Source organism: Hesperophylax consimilis, chromosome 5 (assembly GCF_061612785.1).
Source record: "Hesperophylax consimilis isolate HC1 chromosome 5, BYU_Hcon_1.0, whole genome shotgun sequence".
NCBI classification, from domain to species: Eukaryota; Metazoa; Arthropoda; class Insecta; order Trichoptera; family Limnephilidae; genus Hesperophylax; species Hesperophylax consimilis.
This window is the reverse complement of record NC_142840.1, coordinates 23,852,172-23,877,641: the sequence shown is the minus strand read 5'-3', so window position 1 is coordinate 23,877,641 and position 25,470 is coordinate 23,852,172. Positions and strand designations below refer to the sequence as shown.

At 33.8% G+C, this 25,470-nt stretch overlaps 1 protein-coding gene across 1 annotated transcript; it reads left to right on the top strand.

The window, feature by feature from the left end:
* The first annotated feature begins 133 nt into the window (after positions 1-133).
* On the top strand, positions 134-24,367 carry Trap1 (TNF receptor associated protein 1). The gene is made up of 13 exons (XM_089632072.1): positions 134-401; positions 931-1,136; positions 1,868-2,029; positions 7,072-7,313; positions 9,999-10,108; positions 13,296-13,369; positions 13,767-14,043; positions 14,359-14,428; positions 14,755-14,902; positions 16,742-16,869; positions 19,444-19,631; positions 20,758-20,989; positions 24,011-24,367. Exons 1-13 carry the CDS (start codon positions 287-289, stop codon positions 24,183-24,185), a joined length of 2,127 nt encoding a protein of 708 aa, XP_089488198.1. The 5' UTR covers positions 134-286; the 3' UTR covers positions 24,186-24,367.
* Positions 24,368-25,470: the final 1,103 nt, after the last annotated feature.

Here is a 25,470-nt window from a genome sequence, read left to right as displayed (position 1 = left end):
CAAATATCGGTAAATCGGTAAATTTTGTCGAAATCGGTAGATCAAAAAAAGCGGCAAATAGCGACAAAAAATAGTGCGAAAACAGTCCGTTGTGTAACAATTTTACTTTTTAATTTTAGTAGCCTTAAATTTTTTGACAGTTCTTATTAAGTATTTCTGTCTGTGCACGATTTTTTAATTCAATAAAAAGCGTGAATCGGATACTGGGGGCACGTAGAGTCTATATTATATTGAATTAAAATTCAATCAAACATAATTATTTCTGTTCTCCGCTTATCCTTTTAATATGGCATCTTCATTGAGAATTCCAATTTTTGCGGCCAGAAGAAATCTACTCTCAATTTCTAAGGGAAGCTACTTTAGAGGTTACAAATGGAATATATCTTCCTCTCAGCCTAATGGTACTATTCTCTATTTTTCACCGCCGTTAGAAGAACCCAATACAATGAAGCAAATTTAGATAAACTTCTCGAATTCCGCTGCGCGCTTAGTATGCAAAAAAAAATTATATAGCGCTTGATTACAACTTAAGTACCTACTACAAGAAATAACTATTTATTTTGTGGAACATGGTAAAAGATGCATTAAAATTCCATTTTTTCTTAATCAAAGCTAAGTTTGAAGGTTAGGAAATACGCAAAAATTATTAAATTAACGCAAACCAGCGCCCTTGTATCATCCAAATATTATTATTATAACACCCTAAAAACCTATTTTTTGCATGTTTACTTAAACCCGCGTCTTAAATAGCTGTCTTCATTAGATATTTAAGAGCCTTTGCATGAAGCGGAATTCGATAAGTTAACCCAATTTATCACCCCCTTTGTAAAATTTCCAGTGCAATTCTCTCTTTGTTTCTCTAACCTATAACTGGTGTTTAAAATGACACGCAAGTATTTGAATCAATTCTATCTTCTGTGTGTATTACAGGAGTAATTAGTGCAGCAGTAAGGATTAATGGTTATCCAACGAGCCATCACTTTAGTACTGAAACAGCTAGCAACTCAGATACCGATTACCACACCATCATAAAAGATGGGCAGAAAGTTACCGGAGAAGGAGAGACTTTAGAATTCCAGGCCGAGACGCGGATGTTGCTTGACATTGTGGCCAGATCCCTTTATTCAGAAAAGGAGGTAATAAATTAAATGTATTCAATGGCATGATAATAATATAATTGCATATTTTTACTGGCATTATGACAAAGGATCACAATACAAATAATTATTGTATTGTCAACAATATTGAAGAAAAACGAAGATCTCGAAATCTAAACTCTCGTAACTGGTTTTTTTAAAACAGTAACAATAATCTAGGCTGTAGGGAACCTGTTAGTTTGCTGTAACTAGAACCGTCGATATTATTTCTCCGAGGAACCAGTAATTTTGGGAACTTGTTCCTTTTTAATTTTTATCAAAAATGAAAAAAACGTTTCTTTTCTCAGAATGTTTTTAGCAACTGGACCATAATATGTTTAATCCCGGAGCATGTAAATAGCCCCAAACTAAGCGGCATTCTTCCCTTAAAGTAATGAAAGTGAATTAATATGCATTGTATTTTTACCTTAAGAATTGTTATCATATATTGCCTAAATGTATATAAAAACCTAAACCTAACGTAACCTTAAAGTGATGCCTTCCTGCAAATAGCAAGACTCCTAAACATCCAGTTGGCACATCAATCATCAACACAGTGGGCACTTTTCACAATTATTATCTTTTTGAATGTTAAAGTGAAATCTCAACTCGACCTGACGGAAGACAAATTCTTATCTTGGTTTGCTATTTTTGTAAAAATGATGTACAAAAATAGTTGACACAAAAGGTGTCATAAATTGTAAATAAATTGAATATATCTAATATTTCAGGTGTTTGTGAGGGAACTCATATCCAATGCAAGTGATGCTCTCGAGAAGCTGCGCTACATTGCACTAAGCGATGAGGAAAAAAAGGCAACTCTTCAGGAACCCGAACGTGCTTTGGAAATTCACATTGAGACCGATAAACCAAACAGAATCCTCACCATTCAGGTAATTAAAAAAAAAATGTTAAAAAACACACTGAAAATATAAACTGAATACTTTGGCATATTACTTAAAAAATAACAAACAAAATGACACATACCCCATAAACACAAGCCTAGCTTTATTATGGTGGTACATCTTATATTTAAAATTAGATGAAATAATTACTATATTTTCTGTAAATTATTCTTTGTGAATGAATATTTTAAAAATATATATGTATGTATATATTACCAAACACAAAATTTGTACTATGTATATACAAAAACAGTATTACATATTATGATTGTTAGTTACAGTTAAGCAATGGTTCATAAACTTTTTCATATTAGAGCACACAAACATTTTGATTTTAGGTAGTGATGCATCAATTATTTGACTGTTATGAGTTAATGGACAAGGCTATTCTGTCAATTAATAAACATATTTTTTACTACATAATATTATATACATACTATTACATTAGTATATAAATAAACCTATGGTTACCTAGCTAAACATATGTTTTAATAATTTTCGTACCATGTGCATCGGCAGGGGGGACCCCCCTAGACAAAATAATGAACAAAAAAAAATCAAAGGGTAAAAGACATTTATAACTGGTGTGAAACTACAAATCTCCAGGGATGGTTTTTTTTTAAACGTTGACTCCGCACGGGAGGCCCTGATTTGTCAGGCATAATGTCATCTTTGGGAATGCTGTGATAATGGTTTATCAAATTTTTATAGGGCCCCGACGTTGGAAAGGACTCCGGCACGATTCCAAAGTGATACATATTAAGCACGCTATATTTTCGTGACTTGGCCTATTTCAGCATATCGCTCACCATACCCATTGGTAGTGTATGTGCTTAAATAGACCAAGCCATGATGCGTATAGCATAATGTGTCACCTACCTAATTAGACTAACACAGGAAAATATTTTACATGTTTGTGTAAATGGAAACTGTTGCTTGTGCAATGATGGAGGACTTAGCTAGCAGTGGCGTTTCCTTTCTCCACGTCGCATTCTCTAGTTGGGGATGTCGTAGTTCCATAGGGCTCCGAGATTATTGAGAAATTGGGAATTGCAAGTCTTTTTTATATCTACGTAGGTAATCTACATATAAAAAAAAATACATTTCAGTTTTATTTGACCTTTCCAAATGCAATAAGAATAATAAAAGGCTTAAAACGGCCCTGCTCATAACCCCGAGCAACGCCGGCTACACGTCAGCTTTAATGTAAATATTTCTAATTTATTCTGACTACTTCTTTGTTCCTGTAACCTCTATAAAAAAAATTAGATAACATGGAAGCAGGTGATATGCCTGTTTCATACCTACAACAATCTCACTCATTTTTTCATTGTGTGTGAAGCCAATCAACTTATCTGTGCAAGACATTCAAAAAAGGAAGAGGTGTGTGCGCAAATAAATATATGCAATCAAATTAATGTACCACGAAATAATAAATTACACATTTTAAATATGAGTCGTCGACTTGAAAAACCCCCTCTGGAAATTTCTACTGGTTCTGATACATTCACAAAAAGTGCTTTGAAAGCACAGACATATGAATATTAATAGACGAGAAGTTAAAGGCGAGGGGTTAAACCATGAGTTGCGGGACGCAGAGAAGAAAGCTGACTGTGATTCGTCAATAAATCAATCTGACAGTAAATAGGCATCTCGCATTATAATATCACCATTTATTTCTTAAAAGTAAAATCTGCTTTTGAATGAATAGACATTTTTATATGGGAGCGCAAATTACTCGCCACGTTATGAACAAATTTGCGAAGTCCAAATTCGGCAAAATAAATTTCTTCTATTTTCAGAGTCGAATATATTGTTTACGTATTTAGTTAAGACACTTTTATAAATGTTCATAAATTACTTCCCAGCAACCAACCATGAGCACACTTGAGAATCGCTACATTCGACCAATGTTGGAGGGTTGTCACAACCGCTCTGTTCCTATTAATAATAAAATAATGAAATCTTTAAGAAAATATATAACATTTCACTTTTAAGAAGATAATAGAAATGTAAAACAACTAAAAAAACAAATGAAATTGTATACACACAGCTTTTACCAGCGATTCCTAAGAGTATTTGGAGTAAAAATTTGGACATCATTTTGCCGTCCGGTGACACTTTTTCAATTAAAAACAAAAACATGTTTTTCTATCACACATCGCCACTCGGTATAACCTAGCGCATTACGTGATATGCACTCCTTCTCGTTCCAGCAGTACCGTACATACGAAACAAGCGCGTACCTAACACGTGGTCCGTTGCGACGTGTGATAGTATAATCCAAAGATAATATATGATCGGTGGTGACGTGCGATAGAAAAATATAATATTTTTAATTTTAATAGATAAAAAAATATCATCGGACAGCAAAATGACCCATACATTTTTCATTCCAAACATGCTCACTGTATCTACATTTTACTTCCAAACATACCAATTTTTCACAATTGATAACCAACCATTTATCCTATATTAAGTGTTGTTTATGAGTTGTGTAAAATTCAAAACTCGTTTAGTAATAATTAGTAATAACGCCATTAAAGTGGAATAAATTTAAAAATGGTTGGTTTATTATCCTTTATAAATACGACGGAGTTCCAAATAATACTATAATGTATTTTATCAAAGCGCAAAAGGCGAAGGCACATCCCTGATTCTTGTGCACGGCTTTGTGTTTCGCGTCCATCGCGTGATAGTATATGTTTCTAAAACTGATCCATATTATACGATGTGAATAAGCTAAAGTAAAATAATGCTTATATATGGAATGTAATACGACAATTGGGTTTATTCTCTTTTTCACATCTATTTTTACAAGTTTTCATAGCACAAGCCACCATTTTGCCGTGTTATTTCGTAAAATGAACCGATGATGCCTCGACCATAGTTCGCACAAGAATGATGACGTCACGTTTTCTAAATTCACGGGAGGCCATACCCGAGCACAGCCGGCTCCAATGGAACAGGTATGGGGAGTGGGGAATAATACGCTTTTAATCACTTAGGGCAGGTCTACTAATATTCATATATCTATGTTTGAAAGTAAATTGAAAATAAATTATATTTTTCACTAAATATCAAAAGAAAATAAAAATAAATTTAACCTGACAATATTTGAAAATCTCCTACTACCACCACAGTAAGCGGAAAATGTTGCTTGTTGGAGGATGGAAGAAGTCACCAAAATTGTGTCCAGTTCTCTAAACAAACCATGTGCATTAGACCCAATCCCAACGGCTTCTCAAAAAGTGTCTGAAACATGTAGTACCCTTCCTAGTTTACCTGTATAACAAAACTTTATATTTAGGAGAGGTACCCCAACTGCTTAAAAAGGCCATTGTCTCACCAATTCTGTTAAATGCATTGGTGCCATAACAGAGTGGATGTCTTAACAAACAAACTAAGACTAAATCAATCCAAAACAGAATTTCTCTGGACAGCAACAAAAAAGCACTAGTCAATATTAGACAAATCTCCTCTCGTTACTTCTGGCTGCAACTTCATCCCTAAAAATGGCATTAAACTCCTAGGTGTTCATCTAGATGAAGATCTTTCACTCAAATCCCAAATTAACAAAACAGTAAGCACAGGTTTCTTTCCCCTGCGACAAACCAAATCGATAAGAAGAAATATTCCGGCTAATGCCATAATAAACTCTTACATTGTATGACGACTCGACTATTAAAATTGCATATATGCAAGTATCTCTAAAATATACACTGACAGACTTCAGTCAGTTTTCAATGCTGCAGCAAGGCTGATAACCGGTGTTTCCAAATATTCTCACATCTCACAACATTTGCGGAACTTTCATTGGCTTAAGTGCCCTGAGAGAATCCAATTCATACTCTGCTGGGTGGTTTTCAAAGCCGTATATGACATGGTGCCACCCTACTTGTCGGATCTGTGCATTCCAAACGATTAATATTAATGCTAGGCAAGCAACCCTTCGATCAGCATCTTCAACAGCCATAGGTAGACTCTCAGTACCCATGCGCAATCCCAATACCAACTTTGGAGACCGGGCTTTTGCAGTAGCAGGCCCAACATCTTGGAACAAACTCCCTTCACATTTGCGAAAGATCGACAGCTCATCTGAGTTCATAGCAAAACTAAAGACTCACCTTTTCAACTTGTCGTATCCAGAATAATGACCGTATTTTTATTAATTTTTCAGTGGTATTTAATTGCTGTCTAGGGGATTTTTCTCCTTGACTACCCACTTTAATGTAATAACCACATTATGCGTTAACTATTTTTGTAATATTTTATACCTTACCACTGACACCACGGGCAGAAATCATAACAATATATATTTGTAAACGTAAATATGTATGTTAGTCGTAAATCTCTAGTTTAAGCCGTAGTTATAAGTCATATTATAGTGGTATTGTGTAAATACCCATTCGGTCATAAAAGTATGTATAGTTTTAAGTCATTAGTTAGTTGTAAATCACTTGACATTAATCTTAGTTATAAGCCACTAGTTATAAGTCTCTAGCTATGAAACTTAGTTTTAAGTCTGAGTGTTAGGAATAAATTAAATGCTTAAATTAAGTTGTTAAGCGCCCTTGAGGTGATTTTCTCAAGAAAACGATCCAATCATTATTATTATTAGCCAGCTGAGGAATCGAACACATGTCGCCTGGGTGGGACTCAAATGCGATGCCAACTCAGTCACTGACCGGTCATAACGTATAATTATGTTGATATTTAGCATAAAAGGTATATTCAAAGTGTTCCAAACAGTTTTTTGTGACATTTATAGATTCCCAAAAAATTCTACAGTGGGTTTTGCAAAATGACAACTCATGTAAATGTTTTCTTACCCAAATAATTGGAACTGACTGTGTGAAGAATTCAGACAAGCAATCAAGAACCTACCTGTAATATAATATTTGAACAGAAAATTATTATAGTAGTTACTTTATCGCTTGGCTGAATTTTAAAAGGTCAAAAAATGGTGCACACTCACAAAGAAAATTATTATGTTGTTTAATTTAATTAATGTCTTCTTACCTACTTAGGATACTGGTATTGGTATGACGAGAGAAGAGCTGATATCGAACATCGGTACCATTGCACGGTCTGGGTCTAAAGCTTTTCTGGAACAGCTTAAATCCAAAGCTCCCGAAGATGCTTCAGCCTCGTCTATCATTGGACAGTTTGGTGTCGGGTTCTACTCCGCATTTATGGTGGCTGATAAGGTTGAAGTCTATACCAGGAGCTCCATCACTGGCGCCCCGGGATACAAATGGACATCTGACGGGTAAATAGACATTGTAACACAATTGTAGGGTAAATGTTATTTATTTAAAGTAGGTTCACAGATCACATATAGTAAAATAGTCACAATGTATCAAATCACAATAATAATCAACTGGGCAAGGGGTCGGAGGGAACCTTGCCGATTAGACTTTGGAAACAACAAAACTGACTCGTGCCGTTATGGTGACGAGCGGCGGCGACTGTGGTCTGCTTAGAGGGTCGTACCATAGGACGAAGCGCAACTAAGGCAGCAGTCGGGGTCTGGTTGGTGCTTTGCTTATGGAAGTAGAATACTCCTTAGAGGGTCGTGCCAAAGGACGAGGCGCAACTAAGAGAGTGTACTAGCCAAGGGCGAGCTGCAGACGAACTGATTGAATTAGGACGTGTCGCTCCTTATATAGGCCATTCCTTGTAGAGGGGCGTGGCTTATGTGGCGACTCGAGAGTGGGAGATGCGCAGAGGGCGTCTGCGCAGCCTAGTTTGCCTAGGTATGGGTGAGCGGGAAGGCGCTGTACGGGGGAAAGAGATGGTGTAGTGGCGAGAGTTAAAACGGCGCGCTACAACATCTGCATACAACAATATATTTAAATTAACTTTTTAAAGCTTTATACTTCATTATTAAAAAAAAGTAATAATATTCAAACAATATGATTTAGACATGTATACAAAAGAGATTGCGACAGAGAATCAAACTTGAACCTTCCTATTGCCAAGAGAACGCTTTGTCGTTGAGGAATTGCAGCCATTTAAAAAAAAAAAAATCAATAATAACTTAAATACCTGTATATTTTTTATTGTTATAGTTAGTTTTAATAATTAATAAAAGTTTTAATTTTTCGGGTCTCCAAGAAAAAGTATTGAATCTATGGAGGTGACCCGTGACGTCTCCGATGGACCTGTCTCAAAAAGTCCATGTTTTTTTTCAACCGGCGCTGTATTTTGTATGAGAGTCTAGACGTTTTTTATTCTTGATTACCCTCTTTTAATGTCAAAGAACACTAGGTAAAATGTTAGCATCTCGTCACTAATGTTATCGTATTTAAAATAAGTGCAAAAATGCACCTGATTAACAATTTTCTGGTGTTTAAAAACCTGCAATAAAAATTTTTCTTCATCGGTTCAAATGTGAATGAGGGCCAGAGTTGCCAATGCGTACGTTCTAAAATATCCGTAAGAGACGAAGAGATTTTTCAAATTGCGGGGGCAAGTTTTTTTTATCTCCAAAATAAAACAAAATTCTATTAAAATTAGCATTGTTTTTATAATATCTTGTTATTTTAGGATTTTCTTTTTCATTCAGGCTTTAAAAATAAACTTTTTTTAAATTTACTGCGAACCAAAACGAAATATAGCTTGTTCTCACAATTATTGTAAATATTATTTTTAAATATACATAGTTGGATAATCAAGAAATGCTCAGAATCTCTGCTTTTTCCCCACAAAAAGGTTCTCCCCGCAAAAAAACAATCCTTGAAAATCTTAGAAATTCCCCGCAATTCGGGGAATTCTCTTCGAACTGGCAGCCCTGATGTGGATGTACACCATGGATATATTGAACTGATTGTTATGAAACTGCTGGTTCATTCTTACCAATCAAATGTTGTGTTTTAAAGGGATGGTATTTTATTCATTTTTAAGGGACGATTTATAAATTCTACGTATAATACAGATAATATATTCAGAATCAGCATTTGTCGATCTATATGAATATATTTTTTAAGCCATAATATTTTTCACTGCAGTTCCTTATTATGCAACCGTAACCCATTTCCCAAATCATAGACATTATTTTCAATTTATTTTTTCAGTAGTTGAGTTTTTAACCCTAAAATTAGGTATTTATGTTTTTTTTTATAAAAAGGCGCTTGTCAATAATTTTTCAAAAGCTTATAGTTGTAGCTTAACCCTTTGCAACCTGCTTCATACGAGTGTGAATTTATTTTTGAAAAAATCTGCAAATAAATCAGTTTTTGGGAACGGAACCGGTGTGGATGGAACATACGGTAGTTACTTTATGTGGGGTACCTTCACACGCATGTATTTCAACCAGTATGTCGCCCACCTCTATGGGATTATAACTAAGAGCTTTACTGGTGTGGCCCATCACAATTCGTACATTTTTTGCCAGTTGAAAGGGTCAAACAATTAATTTATCTTTACTTGCAGTTAAATTATTGACATTGAAAATGCTTTGTAACAGAATATATGGTCCGAGCTTGATAAACTTGATTTGTAATCCAGTGAAATCCACTTAAAAGATTACCATATAAGAAGGTTCAATGTTTATGAAGTTCTGTTTTTTCCATTCCCTTTTTTTAACATTAACTCCACACAGGCGCTGGAGAAAATAAAATATATAATAATAATTTCCCTGAAGGCCTATCTTATCTTTGGGGATTTTGGATGGAGGATCTTTTGAGGAGAGAGGAACGAGTGAATGTGGGTCGTGAAGAGACACATGTTGTAGGAGGGAGGAAACATGGAGGCCTGCAAATCGTCCCACAGCCGAGCTATTGAACTCAAGAAAGAGTCGTAGAAATTAACTATTCTCATGTAATAGATGTCCACCGTGTAAAATGTAGATAGAAATGGCCTAACTTATCCCACATATAAAGTTTTCCCAGACGAGAAGTTGTTTTTTTCCCTTGGAATTTCACTTTACATTTTGAATGTTAAAATTGAACAGATCTGGAACCTTCCAAATCCAAGAAGCAGAGGGAGTGCAGTTGGGAACAAAAATTGTCATCCACTTGAAAACAGAGTGCCGGGAATACGCAGATGATCAGACGATTCAAGGTACAAAATATAAATATTTCCTAGATAATCTACGAGCTATCAATTTCTAATCGATGTGCTTATCCGTTTTATCAGTGTTGAATTATTTCTTATAAGGCTAGGAATTTACGTCAAATATGTTGATAAATTTTTATCTGTTTAGGCATTTTATCTGCATGATAATTATATTTAAAAAATCATTTTTTATTTTACATTTAAACACGTTGTAGTCCACTGATTAGATAATAGGTACACATGTCAAAATATTCTACCGCCACGATGCAGAAAAAAGATAAGAACCACGTTAAACAGTTCTTTATGATATCAGTATATATATATTTTGACTTATTTAATTAAGACTTACTAGTTTTATAGTCTTCTTTTTAAAAAATTAATGTAAATTGTAAAATGTGTTTTTTTTTTTAATGTAATTGTGCTTTTGTACTGAAGAAAATCATGGGTTCAATGAAAAATCAACCATTCTTACTTTGACTTTTCCAGACAAAATTACGTATATAATAGTTCACTGCACAATAATGTACATGAATGTTCCCATTTAAGATGTTTTCATGCTTAAAGGTCCGTCTACATACTCAATCTTATTTGCACAAGTAAGCATGTTCATTAAGACAGCAAAACGGTATACCGCGCAAACGCCTTGCAGAAATGGCAATTTGCTTTAATTTGCATGTACATTAAAATGGCAAAACTGTATTATAATGCTCAAATGGCTTGCATACACTTGATTGCAACAGGTAAAAATGGCTAAATTTATTGCACATTATATATGTATATGGTTTTCCTACATTAGAAGTTTTTTCCGGTCCCTTGGAAAACTTCTTAACCCCCAGCCTGCGTGAAGCATCTATAGTCATTTCATCGCGCCTGCATATCAGGGGGGAGTCGTCTATAGTGATTTCTAGGTTTGAGTCATCGCTGTATTGTTTACAATCACGATACAGAACCGAAATTCATTTGTAATAATTCCCCATTTATGTCTCTAACTACATCTTAAGTAATATGTTCAATAAATTAAGGATAAATGTAAGGATTTCAAAGCCCGAGACAGGTTTTCCCCTTTAGCTCGTTTCAAATTTGCAAGTCTTGCTCTGCACCAAAGATATTAGAAGAACGAGATGTGCTATGCGCAGTTCGTACTGAGTGGAATTGTTTTGCCGAGTGTCGCCGGTTTTGTTCACCAATACTACTGCACACCTTCGCTTGCGCTAAGGTATCCGCACTAATACATAGAACAGATTTCTGTGCGTACACGTCCCGATACCGTTCAAAGTACCCTAATTAGGTAGTACTCCGGCTACGGTCCGGCGGCCAACATAGCATATCTCGTTCTTCTAATATCTTTGCTCTGCACGCATGCGCAATAGACGACCACTGCAATGTCAGTGGAACCGTGCGCCGTTTTTCAATTTAGGCTGATTTTGCGATGGTTTTTTTTAGTAATTTCATTTTACAATCTCATTTCACTGGAAGAAAATAAATATTTTAAGAAAATGTTTAATATAAAAACGCATTAAAGCTGTTAAACTTTAAAAAAATACATTTATTTTTTGAGATTTGCAACCAGTGTATGTTACGCTGCGTCCTGTTTCGTGTTTTGGAGAATTTATGTGCTGGTAAATAATGTGTTTTAATATAAATATAATATTTAAAAAGATATGATTATTCTTTCGTTATAAGAGAAAAAATTTCATCATTATTCTCGAAGTTCAAAAAGTAAAATGTTTGAATAATTGCATACCGTGTAAATAGGTTCATGAACAAATCCTTATTTATTAGAAACGCTTGTGATATCGGTTCATATAACAGACGTAAGTACCTTCCGGTACGGCCCGGCTGGCATTGATATTCAATAAAGTTTTATCTGCTCTGTAATATTTGATTTTGTTTACATTAACATGCCCCAAAACAATTATTTTAAGTTAATTATAATTAGTAAAGATATGGATGCGTAATTTGAGCAAGGTTTACATAATGAATGATAATTGGAAATATATTTAAATACAGTTTTAAAAAGTATGATGGTCGGCGATATGTGATGCAATATGTGGCGATATGGTCGAAAAAATGTGCCGCGTGGAGGTGAAATCATCCATGCAACGCTACCATATGCCTGTGACAGAGCAGACTATAAGTGTGCTATATTTTCATGGCTTGGCCTATTTCAGCATATCGCTCGCCAAAAACTTCCAATGGGAATGTATGGTGAGCGATATGCTGAAATAGTCCAAGCCATGATACGTATAGTGCAATGTGTTGCTTACCTAAAGAGTTGTAAAACCTTCATGAAAATCTCAGTATTACTCAACAAGAATTATACGCAAAAACGCACAATAATTAAAAAAACCCAGATAATGGGGGATTACTGAATACTAATTCTGAATGAACACCACTATCAAAAACGCATTCACTTAAAAACATATCTGAATTAACACTAATCAGTGTGATTTGTTGATAAAACATATCAATCATAAAGCCTTAGGATCACTGATGCCTCTACCCTTTTTTAAAAAGACAGAAACGCCCCTGTGATCAATTAATTGCATTCAAATTTGTAAAATCTACAGAGGCTGCTACCAATCAAACTAAGCAGAAGTTAGGCTAAAATTTGGTTCAAGCACCCAACTCAGTGTTACCAATACAACATTGGTAACATATTACAAGTGTAATGTTAGCTCATGGGTATACTCAAAGTTAACACATCGCATTGATTAAAGGCTATCAAAGAGGGCTCTACATAGATTAGTATTTCGTAGATGATGATAACAAGGAATGATTTTAAGTGTGGATTAAAATTAAAATGGGATTTTTTCTTTTGGATTCATATAATGTTTTGAAATTTGGTGAATGTAATGAAGGCCAGGATAATTCAGCCAGATGCCTTTTGTCTCATATATTTAAAATTTCTGATCATTCATTATCTATATAAATAAAAATGTTAATGTTTGTTTGTTCAAAATCTTAAATCTCCGAAAGTTCTTCACAAATTGCTTTGAAATTTTGACAAAACATTGCATTCGAATACGCATGTGTTTTTATACACATACCTATATTATATAGATATCAACTGTGACCTGTTTCTCTATTTGCACAGACAGACTGAGCCACAGCAACGTGTGGAGGGGAACAGCTAGTTGTCTAATAACATAATATAAATATTTAATTCATATTTTAACATCTCTATTTTCAGATATCATCAAAAAATACAGCAATTTTGTTGGATCACCAATCTTCCTTCATGGACAGAGAGTCAACTCAATTCAGGTATTTTTTAAACTTTGCGGAAAACATACTTAATATGATAACAAACCACTATTGTACACATCACTTTATCTTAAAAAAATAAAAAACAACAATCGGTTTCATCAGGGCAGAATATATACAGGGGGTAAAAGCACGTACACGAAGGATATTAACCAGCGATTCCTGAGCATATTTGGAGTTAAAAACTTAGATGACAGACTGTCCGATGATATATTTTTTCAATTACAAACTCTAAATGACAGTGAAAACTCTATCAAAATCCATTGCTTAGTTTAGAAGAACTAAGTTCCCAAACAGACAGACGTGGATAGCGACTTTGTTTACACTATTTAGAGATTAATTCATCACTATTTAAAATGTATGATATGTATTAACTGAATTATTTTTCATATTTTAGCCCCTATGGTTGATGGATCCCAAAGAAGTATCGTCAGAAGAGCACACGGAATTCTACAGATTTGTTGGAAACACTTACGACATCCCCAGGTTCATCTTGCACTACAAAACAGATGCACCTCTCTCCATCAGGGCCGTCCTGTACTTTCCGGAAGGAAAGCCCGGACTCTTTGAAATGTCCCGGGATGCGGATGCGGGAGTTGCACTTTACTCGAGGAAGGTCTTGATCAAAAGTAAAACTGATAATATCCTGCCTAAGTGGCTTCGATTTGTCAAAGGTAAAGACAAAATTTATCACATTATTAATACTTAATTTATTTCGGTAGGTGTTAATTTATAATTTCAATTGATTCTTCAATGTGAATTGGTTAATTTTCTTCACTTTGAATTTATTAATTTTGACATTTTTATAAAACTATTCAGCGTGTATCAATGACTTGACTGTTTATTTTTATACAAATGAAAAAGTTCTTTCTTTAAAACCACTTTATTTAAGTTAAACACGTCGACCGGTTTCGGTTGAGCTTTTTCATTTGTATAATGTCAAGCCACAAAGTGTTTGCTTTCTTCAATAGTTTATTTTTATTTTTTAGGTGTTGTCGACTCTGAAGATATTCCACTAAATCTTAGTCGAGAGTTATTGCAAAACAGCGCTTTGATCAGGTAATAATAAAAACAATATTTTATATGTTAATTATTAATTAAATAACTAATTATGGATATATCCATTGATACAACTGGAAAATTTTATAGATTTTTAGTAATACTAGTGCACAAAAAGCCAAATGAAAAAACACCTGAGCAAAATTTTTTCGAGCTAAACATGTTGTTTCCTTGTGAATGTGTTTTTGGTACTCCATTTGTCATCGTAGCCTAATATTGTGGCAATAAATTTACAATATTAGCTTACTAATGCAAACAATTTGAGGTGTTATGGTTTACTAATATAGTTTAGCATCTGTTTTATGTTTCTTCGGCTTTGTTTACAGAAAACTTCGTACAGTTCTCACTAATAGAATACTGAGGTATTTACACGACCAGTCTACTAAACACACTGACTCATTCAACCTCTTCTACCGGGACTATGGACTATTCCTCAAGGAGGGTATTGTCACCAACGAAAATCAATTGGAAAAGGTTAGAATTGTTCATCGACTATAATTTTTTTTTCTTAAATTTAATTAAAATCAAATTTAATAATATAATTATTAAGTTTTGCAAGTATTTTTGGTTTTTAAATCACAGTTTGAATTACAATTTAAATTACAGTTTGAAAATGGACATAAAAGCCGATACAGCTGTAACAATAACAAAAACCAAATAATAATTACATTATTAAATTTGATTTTAATTAAATTTAAAAAAATATTAAATGCAGTTCTACGAATTAAACACAAAAACAATAAATAATAACTATAAAAAAATTTATAATTATATTATTTATAATTTATTTACTATCACAAATTTTTACTTTTTCTTTTTCAATGACAAATTGCTGAAAAAAAACATGCTGATGTTTATTTTACTTTATCTATAACTTACTGTCATAATAAACTGGGTTAGTTTATAAAAGTTATGCAAAACTAAATCATAAAATAAAGGTCATTTACCATGTATGGTTGAAGAACTTATTACCCGGTAGATGATTCAAAAAGAGCCTGCACAAATGCTTGATAAGCATTTCAATAGTGGTGTGAAGTTAGATTCTTAAACATTAAGTCATTCATTTCATCTTAGAATCGATTCATTTTGACTCTCAAGAGTAAAAAAAAAGATATTTTCTGACAAGCCTAACCCCTTAATTTCTAAGGACGGGTTGTTTCGGAGAATCTGAACAATTCATCAAATTTCAACGTTCATTTTCAAGTTCTGTGAAAGACTTTTTCAAGTTCTGTTTTCATTTCAGTTTTGTCAAGCAACTAGCCAACAATGATATAAAAACAGAACTTGAATAAGTCTTTCACAGAACTTGAAAATGAACGTTGAAATTTGATGAATTGTTCAGATTCTCCGAAACAACCCGTCCTTAGTGTATTTCGAATCATATTCTTTGAGTTGTTAAATTGATATGTGAATTAATTTTTTTAATTAAAGTATACATTTACATAATTTCATTCAATTTGAGTACGTATTACAAATATTCTTTGAGAAAATTTGTGAATTCAATGTAGTCTTATTTCTTGTCATGCTCTTGCATAATTTTAGAATCAATACATAAATCTATCATGCTAGGTAAATACTTCAATTAAAAATAGGCATTTGTTACTTAACCTTTCCTCATCTGTCGTGTGTATTTACTAAACATTGCTTTCTAATAACTTTAATAACTCTATAAATATATTAAATTCTTGGTTCAGATTTTAGGTATTCCTCCGTTATATATTTATGCACTGAATTAAAAAATGATATTTTACATAGTTTTCAAATTCAATTAAAAATCAAAGATTTTTGTTTAAAATCGGGAACAAATACACCAATACAATCAACCGTGTGACACTGCTACGCGAAGAGTGTGCGAGGATATGACACGCTATTGATGTCCCGCTTTAGTTCGCTATGCGGGAACATGAGAAATCGACACGTCCGCAGTTGTATTTAGACCATCGATACCTACGACCGCATAGCTGTGTGTGTGCGTCCAGCGCCCATCCAGCGCCTGTTGTGCCAGCCGGCAGCCAGTCCGTCGCGGGCCGCCGATATGGACTCCACGCACGATATAAAATTACTTTTCATACAAAATATAATAAACATAAGCAATTAGCTAAGAATATTCATATTTTTCCGATATTAAATCGCTTATTTTGAGACTACACAGCACCGGAACGCGTGAATTTTTTTAGCACAGTAAGGGAAAGGTTAAACACCCAGTACAAGTAATCACAATTCATCATTTTTGAAATGGCTCCCCTGAAAATTTGGTTTTGACTTGTACTCTTCTTTCTGCTTAGCATGATAGAAATGTTATAATGTTTCCAGGAAGAAATTGCCAAACTGTTGAGATTTGAATCATCCCAATCAGATGAAGGCACTAGAATCTCACTGCCAGAATACTGCTCTCGCATAAAGGAAGGCCAAAAAGATATTTACTATCTTGCAGCACCTAGGTATGTTACTACCTACTAATAAATGAGTTTTAATTTTTGCACAACTGATAGACAATCGTTTACGATACATAAATGGTAGTTTATCAGTTGTGCAAAATTTAAAACATGTTCATTAGGAACGCTTTACATGTTTAATATTAAATGTAATATATTATATTATATTGCCTTAGTTATATATTATATTGCATAAGTAACACACCTCTTGATACAGTAGAACCTTGTTAATTCGAAATCCACGGGACATCAAAAATCAAATTTCGAATTAACGAATTACCACATAATTCGAAATTTTATGAAAAAAAAAAAAAAAAATCCGAAAATCAATTTTCTCGGCCGCCTCTTCAAATCCGGTGGTATTTTAGGAGTAAATTCGTATTAATACCAATTATTTCTTTATTTTCGCAGCCGATTACCGTAGCGGCCGGCCCTTTAAATTCAGATATTCGCAATAAATTCATAAAAATGCTATATATTTACGCGTAAATCGAGATCTCGCGGCCGATTTCGGTCGCGGCCTACCCTTTAAATTGAGATATTCGTAAAAATACGATATATTTTCGCGTAAATCGAGATTTTGCAGTAATTTTCCGTCGCGGCCGGCCCTTTATTTCAAATATCTGAATTTAAATTCGTAAAAATAAATCGAGAATTCGCGGCTGTATTCCGCCGGAAGCCGGCTCTTTAAATTCAGATTCAAAATAAATTCGCAAAAATACGAAATTATTGGGGTTCGAATTAACGGGGTTCTACTGTATAGTGTTTTAACTGAAAAATGAACCGAGTGTTCACAAGTGTGTGTGCTGGGGGGGGGGGTGCGTACATGCGTGCGTGCATTGATACTGGCAGAATCACCAACGCTAATGTATCATCTTGATGTAGACATTCCTGTAAAACTATTTATTTATATTCCTTATGTATATGCGCAACTCGCATCGCTAGGAGGCACTAGTGTAGAAATGTCATAAGTTGGAGGTATTATTAATATTATAGGGTATTTGATAATAGAGAGATGGAATAAAATAGATGTGTACAAGCAAATATGAAGATATTTAAATTTAACAAAAGTATAAAAAGGGGTAGAATTAGCTTAACCGCTTCTGTGCCAAGAGCGAGTTAACTCGCATTCTTGGCCGTGCCCAGCTGGGCCTGCTGCCAGCCATAGAAAAATAGCGAGTTTACTCGCTCTTCTTTGAGCCTCTGTATCATACATATGTCCCGTTTTTTTTTAAATATGTTTATCTAAGTGAAGGGAAGCAAAAACGTCGAATATTGAATAAATTTGGTAAGTCATTTAAATATCCTTTCAAGGTGTAATGTTTTTAATTTTTAAAAATAAGATTTAAAAATGATTTATTTTGATTAAAAATTCATGGCCTGCTGTGCACAGCTACACTTCTACCTACTGGCATTTAAAAGGTTAAAACAGCAGTAAAACAGTTTTTTTTAAATGCTATAAGTTATTGACAAAAATATCAATATCAGCACATTCAATCTTATTGTAATATAATTATGTACATATTATAATACTAGCTACCTGTGAAAATCATGGTTAAATAAATAAAATACATATATGTTTTTAATGTTAATGGTTTCCATACAAAACAAACGTTTATAATAATAACCAAATGAAAAAAACCCGATCATATTTCTGTGCTCCTGGTATTATGTTCTTATTTTCGGGTTTTTTGTTTATATTTTGTATATTTTTATGGGAAATTAACACAAATTACCCCAAGACATTTCTGTGCTCCTGGCATTTTGTTCCTGTCAACAGGTTCACATTTTGACATTTATTTTATTTACAAAATACCTAGCGCATACCCATGAAAAATATTTTTATTCTAATTTTGAAAAAGACAATTAAAATAGTTTTCTGTTAAAATATTACACTTCTACTTTGCCTGAACCTTTACTTACTTTGCCTACCTTTGCCTACTTTGTCTGAATTTATCACACTATCGGTTCGAATTTTGAAAATGACTATTAAATTCAAAGTGAATCCGAGTACTAGAGTTCATTGAACCGAAGTTACAGACGCACAACTGAAATAAGTATTTTTTATGATTATAGTCTACACATTCGAGATAAAGGGCAAAATGACAGCATAATACATATAAATTAATATGTTCAACCTGCTTAATTTCCATTGTTTATTAATTTTCCTTCGATTCTTATGACAGCTTTTTTATATAACTTAAGAACGTTTCATGTATACTTATGTGTTGCTAGGTTCGCTATCTCACTTTATAAAATCCTGAAAATCCTCAGGAAAAGTTTAAATAATTGTATTTTTTACAATAACAAATAATTTGCAATTTTTTTATTTATTTTTTATGTTATTCCTTGGTTTTTACTAGTGTTAGCCATGCAATTCAAATACTTTCTTATCACAATTGAGGGTATTTTGGCGCTTTTTAATGCAATTTACTTACAGTTCTTCTACATATATTGTAACATTATTGACTAAAACACATACATTATGTCGAAACATGCCATATGGTGGGTGGATAGATTGCATTGAAAAGGCAGTTTTATTGTCTCCAGTATAAATAGTAATGTGTTGTTTAATTTCAGCCGAGCCCTAGCCATGACTTCCCCTTACTTTGAAGCCCTCAAAAAGGATAATGTGGAGGTGCTATTCTGCTACGAGCCTTACGATGAGCTGGTCCTCATGCAATTACGACACTTCAATAGCAGAGATTTAACTTCCGTTGAGAAACAGATGAGACAAGATGCGGCTTCTGACAATACTACCAATATGGGTAATAACATAACACTACTTTGCAGGCAAATAAAAGCTATAAAAGTTTACAATGCAAGAGTGACACAATGACAGGAAGTTGATGAAGTGCATAGTTATTTATTTAGTTAGTAATTAAAGCAAGACAAAACCAATATATTTTTATAAAAACATTAAATTATGATGAATAGCTAGAATAACATATTCAGAAGTAGTTAAATTGATTTAACATGCATTGCTCATAGAGATACTATTCTGAAAAATTTATTACATCTGCCACATTTCTCCATGCCATACACAGACATAGGAATTAATAGACGAGAAGATAATGGCGAGGGGTAAAATCAACTGTTGAAGAACGAAGGGAGTGAGGCTGACTGTGATTCGTCAATAAATCAATCTGACAGTAAATAGGCATCTCGCATTATAATATCACCATTTACTTCTTAAAAGTAAAATCTGCTTTTGAATGAATAGACATTTTTACATGGGAGCGCAAATTACTCGCCACGTTATGAACAAATTTGCGAAGTCCAAATTCGGCAAAAAAATTCGGTTGTATTTTCAGAGTCGAATATTTCGTTTAAGTATTTAGTTAAGACACTTTTATAAATGTTCATAATTTACTTCCCAGCAACCAACCAGCTTTGTGTTTCGCGTCCAGACGTTTCTCGATGTGATAGTAACAACTGATTCATATTATACGATGTGAATATGCTTAAAATAAAGTAAAATAATGCTTATATATGGAATGTAATACGACAATTGGGTTTATTCTCTTTTTCACATCTATTTTTACAAGTTTTCATAGTACAAGTCAACATTTTGCCGTGTTATTTCGTAAAATGAACCGATGATGCCTCGACCATAGTTCGCACAAGAATGATGACGTCACGTTTTCAAATTTCACTTGAGGCCATACGCGAGCACAGCCGGCTCCAATGGAACCGGTATGGGGAGTGGGGATAATACGCTTTTAATCACTTAGGGCAGGTCTACTAATATTCATATGTCTATGATGCCATACCAATTAATTACCTGTCCAATACAATAAATAAAGAGCGAGTATGTGGTTGAAAAAGTTTTTATATTATCGTAGTTACATCTTGACCCCTTTATAATAATATGTTAACTTGTTTGTCTTCTAGGGGACGGTAGCCTACTGCGTAATGAGGTTGATGATCTCATCCCGTGGATCAAAAAGTGCCTCCCAGGCAAGGTGTTTGGTGTGAAAGTGACAAATAAACTGGATGCTCATCCTTGTGTTATCACCGTTGAGGAAATGGCGGCCGCTAGACATTTCATCAAGACCCAATCCCATGCGATCCCAGAGGAAAATAGATACACATTGCTTCAGCCGCAGCTCGAAATTAACCCTAAGTAAGTATTATGTAGGTTAAATGATCCATTCGACTGTCAACTTCGTGATCCATGAAGTTTCACAAAAACACATACACTTTGTCAAAACACCGCAAGGTGGGATAGATTGCTTTGAAATGGCCAGCGTTTTAACAGCTAAATAAACTATTTATTGTTTTTACCCTGTTTCTGGTTATGGAGTATTTAAATTAATGTGGTTTTATTTATATGGTAAATACACTGTTATTTAATTTCAATGTAGTTTATGATATTCCATTATGTACATAAAGCCTAGTTTACACAAGCTTAGTACTTGTCCTTGGTACTTGGTAGCAGAAGTCGGGGATGCCCGAGGAAGACATGGCACGATCAAGTGAATCAGATACTCGAGTCGGGCCATGTGAAGAGTCAGAATAATAGAAGAGTATGTGTGAGACGATGTATGAATGTGAATGAGGCAAGAAGTGTGTGCCAAGACCGAGTTGTTTGGCGGTCCATCCTCTCTGCCTACCCCTGCGGCGAAAACGGCGTGATGGTTAGTTAGTTAGTACTTGTCATTTATACTAAACTGCTTAGTAACAAGTCACTAACAACAGTTAGTCACTTGTCACAAAAAAGGGTATTAGTAGCAAGACATGCATTCGGAATGGACCACAGCCGCCGCCTTGTTTTGAAAACCCCGAAACCAGTTAAACATTTCACCAGCTGAAAAATTAAAGAGATTTCTGAGGCGTATGTGTGTAACACCATGTACGATCGTGTGAGAAATGCGGAGATCCGCAAAGAGTACAAGGCTGATGTAAGCGTAATGAGTAAGATCAAGAAAGGGACGCTTAGATGGTTTGGGCATGTAGAGCGAATGAGCGAAGAAAGAAGTGTAAGTAGAATATACGATGCAAATGTGAATGGTAGCAGAAGTCAGGGACGCCCGAGAAAGACATGGCACGACCAAGTTAGTCGGGCCATGTCAAGAGTCAGAATAATAGAATAGTGTGTATCAGACGATGTATGAATGTGAATGAGGCAAGAAGTGTATGCCAAGACCGAGTTGTTTGGCGGTCCGTCCTCTCAACCTACCCCTACGGGAAACGGCCTGATGGTTAATTAGTTAGTTAGAAAAATTAATGGTGACTCTTCGATTTTTGGCATCAGGTAATGTTTTCTATGTATTCTTATATTGCATTTTTGTATGCATTCATTCATGCAATGATTCAAGTCGAATACTAGAATCATTATCACACATTTACACAGGCATTTGTTAAACATGACATTGTGTTAATGATAAATAATATTATGTTAGTCTCCATAGATTATTGCAGTGTATTATTTCATAAAGCTGTTCATGGCGACAAGTAAACAAGTCCCAGAAAGACCGAATCGGTTGCAGATTTCTGTTTTACCATCCCGACAGTGACGTCAAAACTTACTGTAAGCATCTCAACTTATCAATCTGTTTTGATAAGCTGTGAGAGAGCCGTAAATTCCCGCGTGAGCGATTAGACCTGTCAAAAACTTACGTAAAAAAAACTTCTGTAACTTGGTATAAATTACGGTAAGTGACTTATGGTGTCGTTTACATTGGTAAATTTGTCGTAAGTCGCTTACGTGAGCAACTTACAGGAAAGAACTTACAAGTGTAAAGGCAGCCTTAGAGCAACTATATATATGTGTATGTAATTGTTTAACAATGAATATTCAAACTAATATCTTAATATACCACACACACACAACTAGGTTTTACGACTTATTCCACATTAGCCAGATGCGTACAAATGCTGGTGTCAGGGATTCAATCAGAAGAATATGAAACTTGAAGGATTCCAAAATATTTTTTGATACATGCAGTACTTTTAGTAGAAAATTCAAAGTCGATTTCCTATAAAAAAAAAACAACAACTTTGACATACTCGTTTATACATTATGTACTTTTCTCATTTTCTCTGTATAGCAAAATTTTGGATTTAATTTTTTTTTCTCTAAAATTTTCTAAAAATTATTCCGTCATTTTTCCGCATAAGGATTTTCTTATATATTTTTTTTCTCCTTCAAAATTCATGTAAAAAAATAATTGTAAATGTTTATTTATTTATCTGCTGCTATGTTAATCTGTGAGAAATAGTTAGGATTATTTTTTTATCGGTAATGACCTTCTAAATTAATACCAATATTTTTTTAATTGATATATATTTATGAATTGTTTGTATGGGAAAATAAATATTCTTCTATGGAAAAATATTTTTGTATAGGAAAATGAACATTGAAATTTCGTAAAAAGTTATCTATCTTTATTACTTCTACCATCATATAGGATCACCTGCCGAAGTTAGGGCACTTAACCCTCAGACAAGTACATTCAGATTCAGCGTTTGTTGATCTATATGAATATATATATATACCTATATATATTTATTTTTTTAAGTCGTAATATTTTTCACTGGAGTTCCTTATTCCTCAGTTAACAAACATCATGCTAATAAGGGTCCCATTCGAGAAAATGAATAGTTGGGACTCTTACAAAGAGATTTGTATCAAATTATCAGACAGCAATGCCTTTTCCGCCATTCAAGTAGGACCGGCGTAAAAGGTAGAACTACCCTTCCCGCCGGATATGTGTTGAGATGCTGTTTGACAGAACTTAAACAATTCATCAAATTTCAAAATTCAAATTCTGTGAAAGCTCTATTCAAGTTGTTTTTAATATATCATCATGGGTCGTTTGATTTACAGTACCTGGATAGTAACAGAACTTGAATAGGACTTTTACTGAACTTGAATATTATCTTTGAAATTGGATGAGTTGCTTAAAATTTTTGTGAAACAACCTTAATGTTTTTTATTGAGTTGTTAATTTCTGTCTGTATCTGTGTTTTCTGTGTGCTTTAATATGTATACCATTCTAACTCAATGAGTACCTACGTAAAAAATAAATAAAGACTTTTTAACAAACTTCATGACTGGTTTCTGGTTTTTAGATGGAAACATTAATTTACTTCTTGACAATTCTTTTTCCCCCCTTATAATTTTATCTATTGTTTTCCGCAGACATCCAATTATCAAGAAGCTCCACAAGCTGAGTAAGACTGATGAAGAATTGGGAAGTTTGGTGGCGCAACAGCTGTTCTGCAACGCCATGGTCGCCGCGGGGCTCGTCGAAGACCCCAGAAGCCTGCTCGTTAACATGAACCAGCTATTAACACGAGCATTGGAAAAACATTAATAAAGAAAATGTCACACAAATTGAGAACTATGCATTTTCTGTAAATTGAGATATTCTCGAATTGAGTATTTAAATAGAATATTGTATTTTAAGATATTCTCAATACATATGTAGTAGAATAATATGTAATAATGTATTGCAAGTAGGGAAATAAAATATTTGACCATGAATGTCTATTGTAAATAAACTTTATATTTCTATTACACTTCTTTTTTTTCAAACCCCATGTTACACAAAGGGAATATTTATTATAAATGACATGTTTATCCTTATATATATTTTTTTTTATTCATAATGTTTGACCACAAATTTTATTTTAACTTGATTTTCTAAGGCATTTTCACATTTTTTATTTATTTTGGAAATAAATTACGATAATGAAAGTATTTTCATTTGATTTTTATGTTTGCAAATAAATATTCTAAAACGATTTAAAATGTGCCATATTCGATTTGCCCCTAAAAAGGGCATGTTTGTTTTTATTTGTGAATTCAGCAGCGTTGATTTCATGCCAGTCGAGATTGGTGACAGCCGTCTTACCAGATATTGTAGCCAGTTTGAACTGTTTCGGAATGTGTGGTTTTAGATCATTTTTTAAATCAATAATTATTGCGAATGAAAATATTAAAATTACATATTTATTTTTGGACGGCTAAAATATTAGGAATTTTTTTGGTTCCCATTAGAGATATTGATGTAAATCTTTTTGGCTGTATTCCTGAGTATATTTATCTGAAACACAAAAACCGAAAAGATTTGAGTTCAGTATGGTTATGGCTACGGTCTGAACTAGAATTATGAAAAAAATGGCAGCTCAATCTCTCTCCAAAGTCACCAGTCTCCAAAATAAGCCTGCTTTGAGTGATATTTAGATTATAAAAAGTACCTAATATCAAAGATTTCAAATAATTCTAGTTCCAGCAGTAGCCATGCATGTGGCAAAAGTGTAGTTAAAATTTCGAAATGATTGGTTCTGAGTTCCGGATAAGAATTCATAAAGCAAGAAAAAAAGTAGTTTCGAGGAAAAAAAAGTTTAAAGTTTTTTATCTTTTATTTTTTAAATCTATCAGCGATTTTTTTAAGGAGATAAACATTTCCGGGTTACGAATAACCTGACAATATTTGAAAATCTACTACCACCACAGTAAACGGAAAATGTTGCTTGTGACGTGATCAAGAATATAGCCAGTTAAGGAATTGAATGTACGACACCTGGGTGGGACCCAAACGCGATTCCAACTCAGCCACCGACCGGTCGTATATTTTGAAGTGGTCAATTTTTGAT

What these genes read in the sequence shown, in the direction of transcription:
- Trap1 (XM_089632072.1), top strand. Translation starts at nt 287, where the DNA reads ATGGCATCTTCATTGAGAATTCCAATTTTTGCGGCCAGAAGAAATCTA. An exon ending in GTGGCTTCGATTTGTCAAAG is followed by an intron (nt 14,044 to 14,358) that starts GTAAAGACAAAA and finishes TTTATTTTTTAG; the next exon opens with GTGTTGTCGACTCTGAAGAT. An exon ending in CAAAACAGCGCTTTGATCAG is followed by an intron (nt 14,429 to 14,754) that starts GTAATAATAAAA and finishes CTTTGTTTACAG; the next exon opens with AAAACTTCGTACAGTTCTCA.